At 62.4% G+C, this 12,998-nt stretch overlaps 1 protein-coding gene across 5 annotated transcripts in view; it reads left to right on the top strand.

Moving 5' to 3' along the window:
• Nucleotides 1-1,131: 1,131 nt before the first annotated feature.
• The window catches only part of SCLY (selenocysteine lyase), a 37,948-nt gene continuing 26,081 nt past the window's right edge, over nt 1,132-12,998 (top strand). The window contains exons 1-4 of one of the 5 annotated variants that reach the window (XM_062193873.1): nt 4,766-4,854; nt 5,336-5,483; nt 11,100-11,193; nt 11,477-11,577. In XM_062193873.1, coding sequence (XP_062049857.1) covers nt 11,527-11,577 — 51 coding nt within the window. In that variant the 5' untranslated portion in view covers nt 4,766-4,854; nt 5,336-5,483; nt 11,100-11,193; nt 11,477-11,526. Of the gene's footprint in view, nt 1,207-4,741; nt 4,855-4,938; nt 5,185-5,335; nt 5,484-10,866; nt 11,007-11,099; nt 11,194-11,476; nt 11,578-12,998 lie in introns of those variants that run through there. The other 4 variants (XM_062193875.1, XM_062193872.1, XM_062193874.1 and 1 more) reach the window with 4 other exon arrangements.

A 12,998-nucleotide genomic window follows, 5' to 3' on the forward strand; every position in this document is an offset into this window, starting at 1 on the left:
TATTATTATTTATTTGAAAGGCAGAGTTACAGAAGAGAGAGAGGTCTTCCATCGGCTGGTCCACTCCCCCAAGTGGCTGCAATGGCTGGGGCTGGGGCCAGGCCTAAACCAGGAGCCTGGGGCTTCCTCCAGGTCTCTCAGATGGGTGCAGGGGCCCCACAGACCTGGAGCAGCTGCAGGTGGGAGGCTTTACCCGCTGGGACACAGCCCGGGGCCCCATCGGCTTCTTACATGTTGGTGTTTGCTTTGCTGTCTGCCTGCAAGGAAGGGAAATGAGCGCCTATAACTGTGCAGGCTTCCCTGCCGGCAAAGCCCACGGCCTCTGCGCGTGCGCGGGAGGTGGAACCCAGAACTTCCATCAACAGCCAGCGAAGGGGACGCTGCCTGCCACGCAGGTTCGAGCCCCGGCTGCTCCACTTCCGACCCAGCTCCCTGCTAATGGAGGATGGCCCAAGTCCTTGGGCCCCTGCACCCCCGTGGGAGACCTGGAGGAAGTTCCTGGCTCCACCCTGGCCCAAACCCCGGCCATTGTGACCATCTGGGGAGTGAACCAGCAGGTGGAGGACCTCTCCCCCCACCCCAACTTTCAGATCTGCAGGGACAGCCAGCTGAAATCCAACGTCCCCAGAACGCGCCCGAATGGCCGTTGCGGTCGCGCGCTGCTCCCGAGCCGGGTCCCCTGACTGGGTGGCAGCGGGACGGGCCCCGGCCCAGCGGGAACGGCCGCGGGGGCTCCCGCGCTGGGGCTTCGCCCTTCCCTGCGCCCCTAGCACCTGCCCGGCTCCCGGCAGTCCCTGCCTCCTCCCCACTCGGCTCCGCTCCTCCTCGGCGACATTCTCCGGTGTCCCGCCACCCGCAGGCCCAGGCCCCGCCGGCTCCCGGAACCTGCTCTTCGGGGCGCGTTCGGCCGGGCCCCGCGGGACTAGCCCAGGCTCCGCCCCCCGCCGGTCACCTGACCGCGCGCGGCCACTCAGCCTGCGCGCCTCGCCCCGGGGTGGAGGCGGCCTCCCCGAGGCGCGCGGATTGGCCGGGGCTGCGCCGCCGAGCCAATCCCGACGCGCCCCGGGCCCCGCCCCGCCCCGGGCCCCGCCCCGCCCCGCGGCGCTGGGCTGCCAGGCGGGCGCCGCGGGTTCCGGCAGCGCGGCGGCGGGCGGCCGAGATGGAGGCGGCGACGGCGCGGGGCCGCGAGGACAGCCCGCCGGAGAGGTGCGCGCCGGGAGGGGCGGGCTGACGGAGACGCGGGGCCGGGCCCGGGTGGGAGCGCGGTGCGCGGTGCGCTCGCCTTTTATTCCTGGAGAAAGGCGCGGACGCGGGCCCTCGCTGTCACCTCTCAGGACCGGGACCCCGCGCTTGCTGTCGCGCTGCAGCCGGGCGGGGAGTGGGGTGGCCGCTGCGGGTGGGACCGCCTCCCCGGGGGCGCGGGGTGACCGGGGGTGCGGGGAGCGGAGAGCGGGACCAGTGCGGGCTGGGACCTCCTCCCCGGGGGCGCGGGGTGACCGGGGGTGCTGGGAGCGGGGTGACCAGTGCGGGCTGGGACCTCCTCCCCCGAGGGCGCGGGGTGACCGGGGGTGCGGGGAGCGGAGAGCGGGACCAGTGCGGGCTGGGACCTCCTCCCCCGGGGGCGCGGGGTGACCGGGGGTGCGGGGAGCGGAGTGACCAGTGCGGGCTGGGACCGCCTCCCCGGGGGCGCGGGGTGACCGGGGGTGCGGGGAGCGGGGTGGCCGCGGCGGGTGGGACCTCCTCCCCCGGGGAAGCTGGATGACCGGGGCGCGCGGTGCGGGGAGCGGGGTGGCCGCTGCGGCTGGCACCGCCTCCCCGGGGCCGCGGGGCTGGGAGAGGCTGAGCGCGTTGGCATCTGTGTCTGCCCTTTCCAGCCCTGGAAGGTGTTGAGTCCTTTCTACTGGGGAGGTTTCTGAGGCTCCCCACCCAGAACGGGAAGAGTACGCGAGTCCCCGGTAGCCGCGCTGCATCCCAGAGCAGCAAATGGCGCCAAGGCGTGAGTTAGTGCCGCCAAGCCGCCGCAGACCCAAGAGCCTGGGTCAGGCAGTCAGCTGACCCAATGGCCCGGGTGCCCCCAACTCTGTTTATAGGGAAGAACAGATTTAAGGGCGCAGGATGCAAACTTCCTGCCTCGCAGGGAGATCCCGCCCGTCAGCACTAACACCAGACTGGTCCTGCCCCCCCCCCAGTACTAACAGCAGACTGGTCCCACCCCCCGTTAGTACTAACACCAGACTGGTCCCGCCCCCCACCCCGCCCAGTACTAACAGCAGACTGGTCCCGCCCCGTTAGTACTAACACCAGACTGGTCCCGCCCCGTTAGTACTAACACCAGACTGGTCCCGCCCCGTTAGTACTAACAGCAGACTGGTCCCGCCCCGTTAGTACTAACACCAGACTGGTCCCGCCCCGTTAGTACCAACACCAGACTGGTCCCGCCCCGTTAGTACTAACAGCAGACTGGTCCCGCCCCGTTAGTACCAACACCAGACTGGTCCCGCCCCGTTAGTACTAACACCAGACTGGTCCCGCCCCGTTAGTACTAACACCAGACTGGTCCCGCCCAGTACTAACAGCAGACTGGTCCCGCCCCGTTAGTACTAACAGCAGACTGGTCCCGCCCCGTTAGTACTAACAGCAGACTGGTCCCGCCCCGTTAGTACCAACACCAGACTGGTCCCGCCCCGTTAGTACTAACAGCAGACTGGTCCCGCCCCGTTAGTACTAACAGCAGACTGGTCCCGCCCCGTTAGTACCAACACCAGACTGGTCCCGCCCCGTTAGTACCAACACCAGACTGGTCCCACCCCCGTTAGTACCAACAGCAGACTGGTCCCAGCCCCGTTAGTACTAACACCAGACTGGTCCCGCCCCGTTAGTACCAACACCAGACTGGTCCCGCCCCGTTAGTACCAACACCAGACTGGTCCCGCCCCGTTAGTACTAACACCAGACTGGTCCCGCCCCGTTAGTACCAACACCAGACTGGTCCCGCCCCGTTAGTACCAACACCAGACTGGTCCCGCCCCGTTAGTACCAACACCAACACCAGACTGGTCCCGCCCCGTTAGTACCAACACCAGACTGGTCCCGCCCCGTTAGTACCAACACCAGACTGGTCCCGCCCCGTTAGTACCAACACCAGACTGGTCCCGCCCCGTTAGTACTAACAGCAGACTGGTCCCGCCCCGTTAGTACTAACACCAGACTGGTCCCGCCCCGTTAGTACTAACAGCAGACTGGTCCCGCCCCGTTAGTACTAACAGCAGACTGGTCCCGCCCCGTTAGTACTAACAGCAGACTGGTCCCGCCCCGTTAGTACCAACAGCAGACTGGTCCCGCCCCGTTAGTACTAACAGCAGACTGGTCCCGCCCCGTTAGTACTAACACCAGACTGGTCCCGCCCCGTTAGTACTAACACCAGACTGGTCCCGCCCCCATTAGTGCTAACAGCAGACTGGTCCCACCCCGTTAGTACTAACAGCAGACTGGTCCAGCTTCCCAGAGCCTGGGCCCCATTGGGTGAGTACACGGCTCACAGGAAGATGCTGCATTGATAAGCAGGGCCCCTGCGTCCGCCTGTGGCACAGCGGGGTAAACCGGTAAACCGGTAAACCGATGCCGTGTGAGTGCTGGTTGCACCTTGGGTGCCACCCCACCCCACCAGCCCAGGCCCCTAAGGCTGCGGGGTTCACCCAAGACTGCTGTGCCCTGGGTAGTGTGTGCCCCTCTGACAGGTGCGCCCCATCCCGTCCCCTGCTCCTTCACGGCCCTATGTGTGTGACCGCTGCGCTCTGGGTAGTGTGTGCTCCTCTGACAGGTGCGCCCCGTCCCCTGCTCCCCCACGGCCCTGTGTGTCCTCCCTCCAGGACCGCTGCGCTCTGGGTAGTGTGTGCCCCTCTGACAGGTGCGCCCCGTCCCCTGCTCCCTCATGGCCCTATGTGTGTCCTCCCTCCAGGACCGGGGCGCCCTGGGTAGGGTGTGCCCCTCTGACAGGTGCGCCCCGTCCCCTGCTCCCCCACGACCCTGTGTGTCCTCCCTCCAGGACCGGGGCGCCCTGGGTAGGGTGTGCCCCTCTGACAGGTGCGCCCCGTCCCCTGCTCCCCCACGACCCTGTGTGTCCTCCCTCCAGGACCGGGGCGCCCTGGGTAGTGTGTGCCCCTCTGACAGGTGCGCCCCGTCCCCTGCTCCCCCACGGCCCTGTGTGTCCTCCCTCCAGGACCGGGGCGCCCTGGGTAGGGTGTGCCCCTCTGACAGGTGCGCCCCGTCCCCTGCTCCCCCACGGCCCTGTGTGTCCTCCCTCCAGGACCGGGGCGCCCTGGGTAGTGTGTGCCCCTCTGACAGGTGCGCCCCGTCCCCTGCTCCCCCACGGCCCTGTGTGTCCTCCCTCCAGGACCGGGGCGCCCTGGGTAGTGTGTGCCCCTCTGACAGGTGCACCCCGTCCCCTGCTCCCCCACGGCCCTGTGTGTCCTCCCTCCAGGACCGGGGCACCCTGGGTAGGGTGTGCCCCTCTGACAGGTGCGCCCCGTCCCCTGCTCCCCCACGGCCCTGTGTGTCCTCCCTCCAGGACCGGGGCACCCTGGGTAGGGTGTGCCCCTCTGACAGGTGCGCCCCGTCCCCTGCTCCCCCACGGCCCTGTGTGTCCTCCCTCCAGGACCGGGGCACCCTGGGTAGTGTGTGCCCCTCTGACAGGTGCGCCCCGTCCCCTGCTCCCTCACGGCCCTGTGTGTCCTCCCTCCAGGAAGATTTACATGGACTACAACGCGACCACGCCCCTGGAGCCAGCAGTTATCCAGGCCGTGATGGAGGCCATGCAGGAAGCCTGGGGGAATCCCAGCAGCTCCTACCCCGCAGGTAACAACGGGAACGCGAGCCCCAGGCCGCAGGGGCACAGGCTCGGGCACCGCTCTGGCGGCCTCATTTTGCATGATTGTCAGCTCCAAGTGCTGAGCTGGAACTTTTGGTACTTCATTTCCTCTGCACAGCTCCCATTTGTAAACTCAGCCTTGGGTTTAATCTTTAACCTGCCCTCTGCACCCTCATCTACGTGAAGTGTCCCACTGAGCACAGACCCTGTAGCTGGCCCTGCTGGGCCTCACACAGTTTGCAAAGGAAGTCTTTTCAACTGCCTGCATCACGTGCAGCTTTGGCCTTTTAAATGTATTCCTGTCGCACTGAGTTTGAGTAAGTGGCGATGTTCTTGTTCCTGGTTTGTTCCTGCGGAGCACCAAGTGGGCGGTTTGTCGCCAGGGGAGGCTGTGTGGCCGGTTCACCATGTTTCTCGGACAGGGGCAGCCTGAAGCCTCACATCTGTGCTTTGTTCACCGGGACGCAGATAGAGTATCTCACCTGCAGATCTGGATGAGCTAAAGCAACTTTCAGACAGAACGCTGTGCAGCCCTGGGACTGCGGCCACCTGTGCACCGCCGAGGGTTCTGTTTGTCCACGAGAAGTTTCACAGCAGCTTGATAATTAAAAACGAGGTCAGGCACTGATCACTCGTTAACTTATTTATTGACAGAGCTTCTGGGCTTTGCCCTGAGTCTAATCTCTCTCCTGGTGAAATGGAACTTTCTCACTCGGGAATGTGGAGAATAAGTAGAAATAAGCTTGGGTGTGAGACCCGGGCAGAAGGAGCCCTCTGGGCCTGCGTGAAGGGCGACAGCGGCTGTGGGTCACTTGGCAAGCTAAGAGCCAGCGCTGTGTAGCCGCCGGCCATGGCCACTGCAGAGGCAGTGGGGGATGGGCCCCTGCCACCCACCTGGGAGACCAAGGTGCAGCCCCTGGCGCCCGGCCTGAACCTGGCGCAGACTTGGCCACTGGGGATGAGCTAGCAGATGGAAGATCTCTCTCTTGCTCTGCCTTTCAAATAGATGATTAAATAAATCTTTAAAAAAATCCAAAAAGTGAATTACAATTTACTTCCTGTTGATATTCAGTTAGACATAAAAAACGACAAAGGGGAAAAATCACTTTATCGTAGAACAACTCATTTTCACAATATTATGGTTTGAAGCCTTTGAGGGGGCTTGAGGAGAACGTTGAGGATGTGTGGGCACTTGGTGTGGCCTTGCCCGTGAGCAGGACTGCGTGGCCTCAGCGCTGCTGAGTTGATGGTGGAGCCGGTGGAGCCACAGTGGGCTCTGCCGAGGCCGGGGTGGGGGTAGGGGGCAGGAAGGCGGGGCTCTGCTGGCCAGGGAAGGCGGGGCTCTGCCGAGGCCGGGGTGGGGGTGGGGGGCAGGAAGGCGGGGCTCTGCTGGCCAGGGAAGGCGGGGCTCTGCCAAGGCCGGGGTGGGGGTGGGGGGCAGGAAGGCGGGGCTCTGCCGAGGCCGGGGTGGGGGTGGGGGGCGGGAAGGCGGGGCTCTGCTGGCCAGGGAAGGCGGGGCTCTGCCGAGGCCGGGGTGGGGGTGGGGGGCGGGAAGGCGGGGCTCTGCTGGCCAGGGAAGGCGGGGCTCTGCCAAGGCCGGGGTGGGGGTGGGGGGCAGGAAGGCGGGGCTCTGCCGAGGCCGGGGTGGGGGTGGGGGGCGGGAAGGCGGGGCTCTGCTGGCCAGGGAAGGCGGGGCTCTGCCGAGGCCGGGGTGGGGGTGGGGGGCGGGAAGGCGGGGCTCTGCCGAGGCCGGGGTGGGGGTGGGGGGCGGGAAGGCGGGGCTCTGCTGGCCAGGGAAGGTGGCCTTTGCATCTCACTGTCAAGCAGGCCTTGTTTTCCCTCCCCCGCCCCCAACAGAAGTTGTCAGCAAATATGGCAACAGTGCTATATAGTTTTGTTCTGAAACACAGGAGACCCAAGATACCGGTGGCCTAAACACCTACCCCTGATGTGTCTCCCGCAGTCTGGGGCCCCTGTGGTCCCTCTGCCACTGTCAGGACCCCGCCCCTTCTGGGTCACTCTTCTTCCATCCTCAACAACAGCTCCCCCTTGTGGTCAGGATGGCTGCTGCGGCCCAAGGCACCTTGTCCGCAGTCCCAAGGACACAGAGGAGAAAGGCTGTGTCCTTCAAAGACACTTCTGGAAGCTTCACGTCATCACCCTGCCCAGAGCTTGTTCACACGGCCATGCTCACTGCAATTTAAGTTGGGAGATGCAGTCTTCATTCTGGGCCCTGGGTGTGCCGGTGACCCCTGGTAGGGAGGGAGAGTGGGCAGCCCCAGCTCAGCTGGGCTGTGCCAGATCCATCACAGCACCTACCTCCGAGGAGGGGGTCATGGGAGCTTGAACGTTTTCTTTTTGTCTCCTTTAAAAAAAAAAAGATTTACTTATTATTTATTTGAAAGAGTTACACACAGAGAGAAGGAGAGAGGTCTTCCATCTGCTGGTTCACTCCGCAGTTGGCTGCAATGGCCAGAGCTGTGCCAATCCAGAGCCAGGAACTTCTTCCAGGTCTCCCACATGGGTGCAGGGGCCCAAGGACTTGGGCCATCTTCCACTGCTTTCCCAGGCCACAGCAGAGAGCTGGATTGGAAGCTAGGACTTGAATCAGTGCCCACAGAGGATGCCGGCACTGCAGGCAGCGGCCTTACCCCCTGTGCCACAGCACCGGCCCCTTGTCTCCTTTCTTCAAAAGTTTATCTACGGGCCGGCGCTGCGGCTCAATAGGCTAATCCTCTGCCTGCGGCGCCCGCACCCCAGGTTCTAGTCCCGGTTGAGGCACTGGATTCTGTCCCGGTTGCCCCTCTTCCAGGCCAGCTCTCTGCTGTGGCCCCAGGAGGGCAGTGGAGGATGCCCAGGTGCTTGGGCCCTGCACCCGCATGGGAGACCAGGAGAAGCACCTGGCTCCTGGCTTCAATCGGCCCAGCGCCGGCCGTTGTGGCCATTTGAGGGAACAGAAGTAGAAGTGTGCTGAGGCCACCGTTTACGGCGCCGGCCCTCAAGCTCGGGAGGCAGACTCTAACCGCGTCAGTTGGCAAACTGCATTTGCCTCTACACTCCTTCCCGGTGCTTCTCTCCGGTCTTCACGTGCTTTAGTGTGCTCTGGCTTCTCTGTCGTAGTCATTGCCGATACTGTTTTCCAACAAGCGCCCTTTGACGGGCAGGCGTGGGGCGGATGTCCACCAGTGTGCAGTGAGTGAGGTTTGCATCCGCACGCGCTGTGTGACAGCCCGGCAGGGTGCAGCTCAGGCCTTCAAGTGCCATGCACTGCCATCGGCAGGTCCTGGCATGGCCCGGCGTCTCATGCTCTCTGGGCCGAGGGTCTGGGGAACAGGTGACAAGCAAACGAGCAGAAAGATGTGAGGTGGAGAGGGTCCTAGGGGACCGTGCGGCAGGGCCGGGGCCGTGGCAGTGCCAGGGCTGCACCTTGGGTAAACTCTCTGGTAACTGGCTGTGCCACAGATGAGAGGTGGGGCCGGCAGGGAAGTGCTGCAGGGGGGAGGCTGGGTTGGTGCTGAGAGCACTGGGCGGGGTGGGGGGCTCGTGAGCCAGGCAGGCCCCGTGAGGGCCTAGGGTTCTTCACCCCATGAAGAGGCCTGGAGGGTTTGGGCCAGGGAGGAGCGGGTTAGCCTTCTCAAACGTGTTGGTCTTCTGGCCACTTCCCACGAAAACACCTGCAAAGGGCTCCAGCAAGCTCGTCTGTGCGTGCTGCCCGTGTGCGCGTCCGCCACGCTAGAAATTAAAGCTGGGAGACATTGGGAGTCGGAAGTCAGTAGTTCATCAACAACGACACACCTGTTACCTGCCGGCTTCCTAAAAGAGAACACATCTGGTGGGAGGAATCGGACGGTTGTCGTTCGGCAGTCTTGAACGTCTGGCTCTAGACGAAGGTAGCCGGGTTCTGGCTGTGTGCAGCGTGTGCGTCCTGCAGCCCCGGCGACGTCACCGTTCGCTGTGAGAAATGCGTGTGCAAAAGGCAGGTGACGTCCTAGTGCCCTTGTGAAAGCAGTGTCGATTCTGTGGGCCGCTCTCCGGAGCCGTCGCCAGTGCCTCCCAGGCTCTCCGAGTGGGACACAGGCATTGTAACCGCCAAGTTCAATCCCTGTCCAGGGAAGTTGCCTTTTTGAGAAAGATGAGCCTGCATGATCGCGCGTGGGGGAAGCCGAGCGCCGAGCGTGGTCCTGGGGCTTCTCTTGAACTCTGCCTGCAGGTGTGTGGAAGACATCACACCTGCGTTCCCTTCCCCCGCCACCGCCAGCCGCTGACGCTTCGCCCCAGCGCTTCTGCCTCACTAGAATCAGTGTGGACAGCACAGTGCCCCTGCCCGAGCACCGGACACTCCACTACTCCCAGAGGGGGCCTGCTTCCCCGCGCTCCCTCTCGCTGTGGTAGTAGCGTGCCTTCCTAGAAGTCTGGAGTCTCGGGGCTGGCACTGTGGGTGAAGCCGTCGCCTGTGACGCCAGCATCCCTTTTGCGAACCAGTTCCAGTCCCAGCCGCTCCACTTCCCATCCAGCTCCCTGCTCGTGTGCCTGGGAAAGCAGCAGAGGATGGCCCATGTGCCTGGGCTCCTGCACCCACGTGGGAGACTCGGACAGAGTTCCTGCCTCCTGGTTTTAGCTTGACCCAGCCCCAGCACTGGGACCACTGGGGCACTGAACCAACAGGTCGCTCTCTATTTCTTCCTCCCTCCCTCCCTTTTCATTCCATAACTGCCTTACTTCAAGTAAAGAAATATTTTTAAAAATGGAACCTCACGAATGGCTTTGATGTGGCTCCTTGCCACATCCTTGCTTCCTCCGTGTTGTTGCCCATCTCAACCTGGGTCTCCTTTTGGTGAGGAGCAGTGTGTGCCACTACCACCGGTGTTAATGCATTCAGCCGGGGTGGGCGTTTGCACTGTGTCCAGTTTGGGGCTATGGCGAGTAACTCTGCTGTGAACGTCCATGGCCAGCCGCTGGGTGGGCACCTGCAGTCTTTTCCCCGTACACAGTACTGACCACCAGTGCCTAGGAGTACGAGGCTCCCTCCTCTCGTAAGGAGCTGCCCGGCCCACTGCAAGGTGTTTGCACCGTTCTCTGCTCTCACTGGCAGCCAGTGAGAGTTTCCCTCCCCCACCCCACCCCCAACTCTCACCACCTGGAGGCCAGTGTGATAGGTCCCCGGAGATTGTGGGTGGGTTGTTGCTAAGTGGGGTAAGGGAGGTGTCTGCAAAGCACCTTGTAAATTGTGAGGCCTGTTTTTAAAATAAGAACCCTGCATAGCAGGTGTAAGAGGGTCCAGGAAGCCCGGAGGCCTACACACCACGCTGACACCTGCCACTGCCCCCGGAGGCCGGTGTGGCAGGAGATGGGGCGGGGCCTGCTTTGGCGTCAGCTCCTGGCTTCTCAGGGTGAGGGAGGTGGCTTCGCAGCAGGACCTGGAGGACTGGAAATGCATTTGGCGAATGAACTCGGAGCCACGTCTCCAGGGGAGGAGGGCCTGTGCCAGGTGGCACTGCTGCCCGTGTTTGTCTCGCGACCTAGTGCCTGCCCTGATGAAGATGGCCTGGGTTCTCCTCGATGCTGCAGGCCTTCGCCACATAAAATCCACGTGGGGTGCTAAGGACCGGGAGGATTACTGTGCTTGTTTTCACATTTCTCTTTTTTTAAAAAAAAAATTATTTGAAAGGCAGAGTTACAGAGAGAGACAAAGGGGGTCCTCCATCTACTGGTTCACTTCTCAAATGACCACAGCGGCCAGGGCTTGGCTACACAGGAGCCAGGATCCTGGAACTCCGTCTGGGTCTCCCACATGTGTCCCAGCACTTGATCCGCCTTGATCCCAGCAGGGAGCCGGACTGGAAACGGAGTGGCCAGGACCTGAACTGCCCTCGTGTGGGGTGCTGGCATTGCAGACAGTGGCTGCTGGGCCGCAGCGCCAGCCCCGCCTTTCTCTTTGTAATGCTGTTTTATGGCATATATTTTAGTGATACTTCTTCACATTTTTTTCTGCAAATGAGAATGAGCAGTCAGAAAGGCCCAGAGACTCCGGGCTGTGGACCAGGAATGGCCACCGAAGCGCCAGGACTTCCCTCCCGAGCCTCCGGCCCTGTCTCCCTGCAGCCACGAGGCACACAGCCCCGTGTGACCGCAGGTGCAGGTGTGTCCCCAGCAGACACGGTGACTGCCCGGCTGCGACGTGCCGTCGGATTGTGTGTTGAGTCCTGCGTTGCCTGTTTTTGTTGTCTTGCAGCTTGATCCTAAGCAAATTATCCCGCCCTTTCATTCTCCCGTCTTGATGGACGGGAAGTGAGGCAGATGGCCAGAGCTCCCTCTCCTAGCATGCGGTAAGAAAGCCACGTCCTAGGGACCTTGGGGTTCCCAGGCCCCCCTCCAAGCTTGCTTCTGGCTCCCACTAATTTCCTTACCCCCAGCGGTGGTCACTGGTCGACAGCTCACCGCTGCCCCGCCGCGTCGTGTCTAGGTGGTAGCATGTCGTGTTCTCGTCGATGGGGCGTGTTCTCCTAGAGCTGCCCGCTCGGCACCCTGGCTCCTGTGCGTACTGTAGAGGTCTCGTGTACCGGTCAGACTGGCACCAGCGCTCATGAGTTTCCTTTCTGGTCCCTCAAGGTCGGAAGGCCAAGGACATTATAAACACAGCGCGGGAACACGTGGCGAAGATGATAGGAGGGAAACCTCGAGACGTCGTCTTCACCTCCGGGGGCACTGAGGTGAGCTTCCCGGCGTCGCGTTACCGCAGCCGTGCGTCGTGATGAAAGGCGGAAGTGGTGCTCCAGGTGTTGTTTTTGTTTTTAAGAAAGAGTAATGCTTAGGCCAGCGCCGTGGCTCAACAGGCTAATCCTCCGCCTTGCGGCGCCGGCACACCGGGTTCTAGTCCCGGTTGGGGTGCTGGATTCTATCCCGGTTGCCCCTCTTCCAGGCCAGCTCTCTGCTGTGGCCAGGGAGTGCAGTGGAGGATGGCCAAGTGCTTGGGCCCTGCACCCCATGGGAGACCAGGAGAAGCACCTGGCTCCTGCCATCGGATCAGCGCGGTGCGCCGGCCGCAGAGCGCCTACCGCGGCGGCCATTGGAGGGTGAACCAACGGCAAAAGGAAGACCTTTCTCTCTATCTCTCTCTCACTGTCCACTCTGCCTGTCAAAAAAAAAAAAAAAAGATAAGCTTATTAAAAAAAAAAAGAGTAATGCTTGATCTTCCTGCGTTGAAAATTAGCTTGCGAATTAGCCACTATGAGGTGTATGCAAAACGCAGAAAATGCATATTTTTTTAAAAATGCATGGCTTTCAAATTCTTTTTGCACCAACATAAGCTCACACTAAGTTGTCACAGTGTGTCTGACAGGGTCTGACCTGAGACGCTCAGAAGGGAAAGACAGGAGTTAGAAAACGACCTCTGCCAGAACACCGTGAGTTCTGGTCAAAGCTGGAACCAGAGCGTCAGGTCTGGGCAGACGGTGAACTCACTGCTGCTTTAGGGGCGCTTCACGGGCTGCAGACACTCACCAGTGTGCAGTGAACAACCTGTTTTAAGAAGAGATGAAGCGACGTTGAAGACAGAGCCTGCGCCGCACCGTCCACGGCAGTGCCAGTGAACAGCTGGACGGAGCCTGCGCCGCACCGTCCACGGCAGTGCCAGTGAACAGCTGGACGGAGCCTGCACCGTCCACGGCAGTGCCAGTGAACAGCTGGACGGAGCCTGTGGCTACAGACCGTCCACGGCAGTGCCAGTGAACAGCTGGACGGAGCCTGCACCGTCCACGGCAGTGCCAGTGAACAGCTGGACGGAGCCTGTGGCTACAGACCGTCCACGGCAGTGCCAGTGAACAGCTGGACGGAGCCTGTGGCTACAGACCGTCCACGGCAGTGCCAATGAACAGCTGGATGGAGCCTGCGCCGCAGACCGTCCACGGCAGTGCCAGTGAACAGCTGGACGGAGCCTGCACCGTCCACGGCAGTGCCAGTGAACAGCTGGACGGAGCCTGTGGCTACAGACCGTCCACGGCAGTGCCAGTGAACAGCTGGACGGAGCCTGTGGCTACAGACCGTCCACGGCAGTGCCAATGAACAGCTGGATGGAGCCTGCGCCGCAGACCATCCACGGCAGTGCCAGTGAACAGCTGGACGGAGCCTGCGC

This window comes from Lepus europaeus, chromosome 1 (assembly GCF_033115175.1).
Source record: "Lepus europaeus isolate LE1 chromosome 1, mLepTim1.pri, whole genome shotgun sequence".
In the NCBI taxonomy this organism is placed as follows: Eukaryota; Metazoa; Chordata; class Mammalia; order Lagomorpha; family Leporidae; genus Lepus; species Lepus europaeus.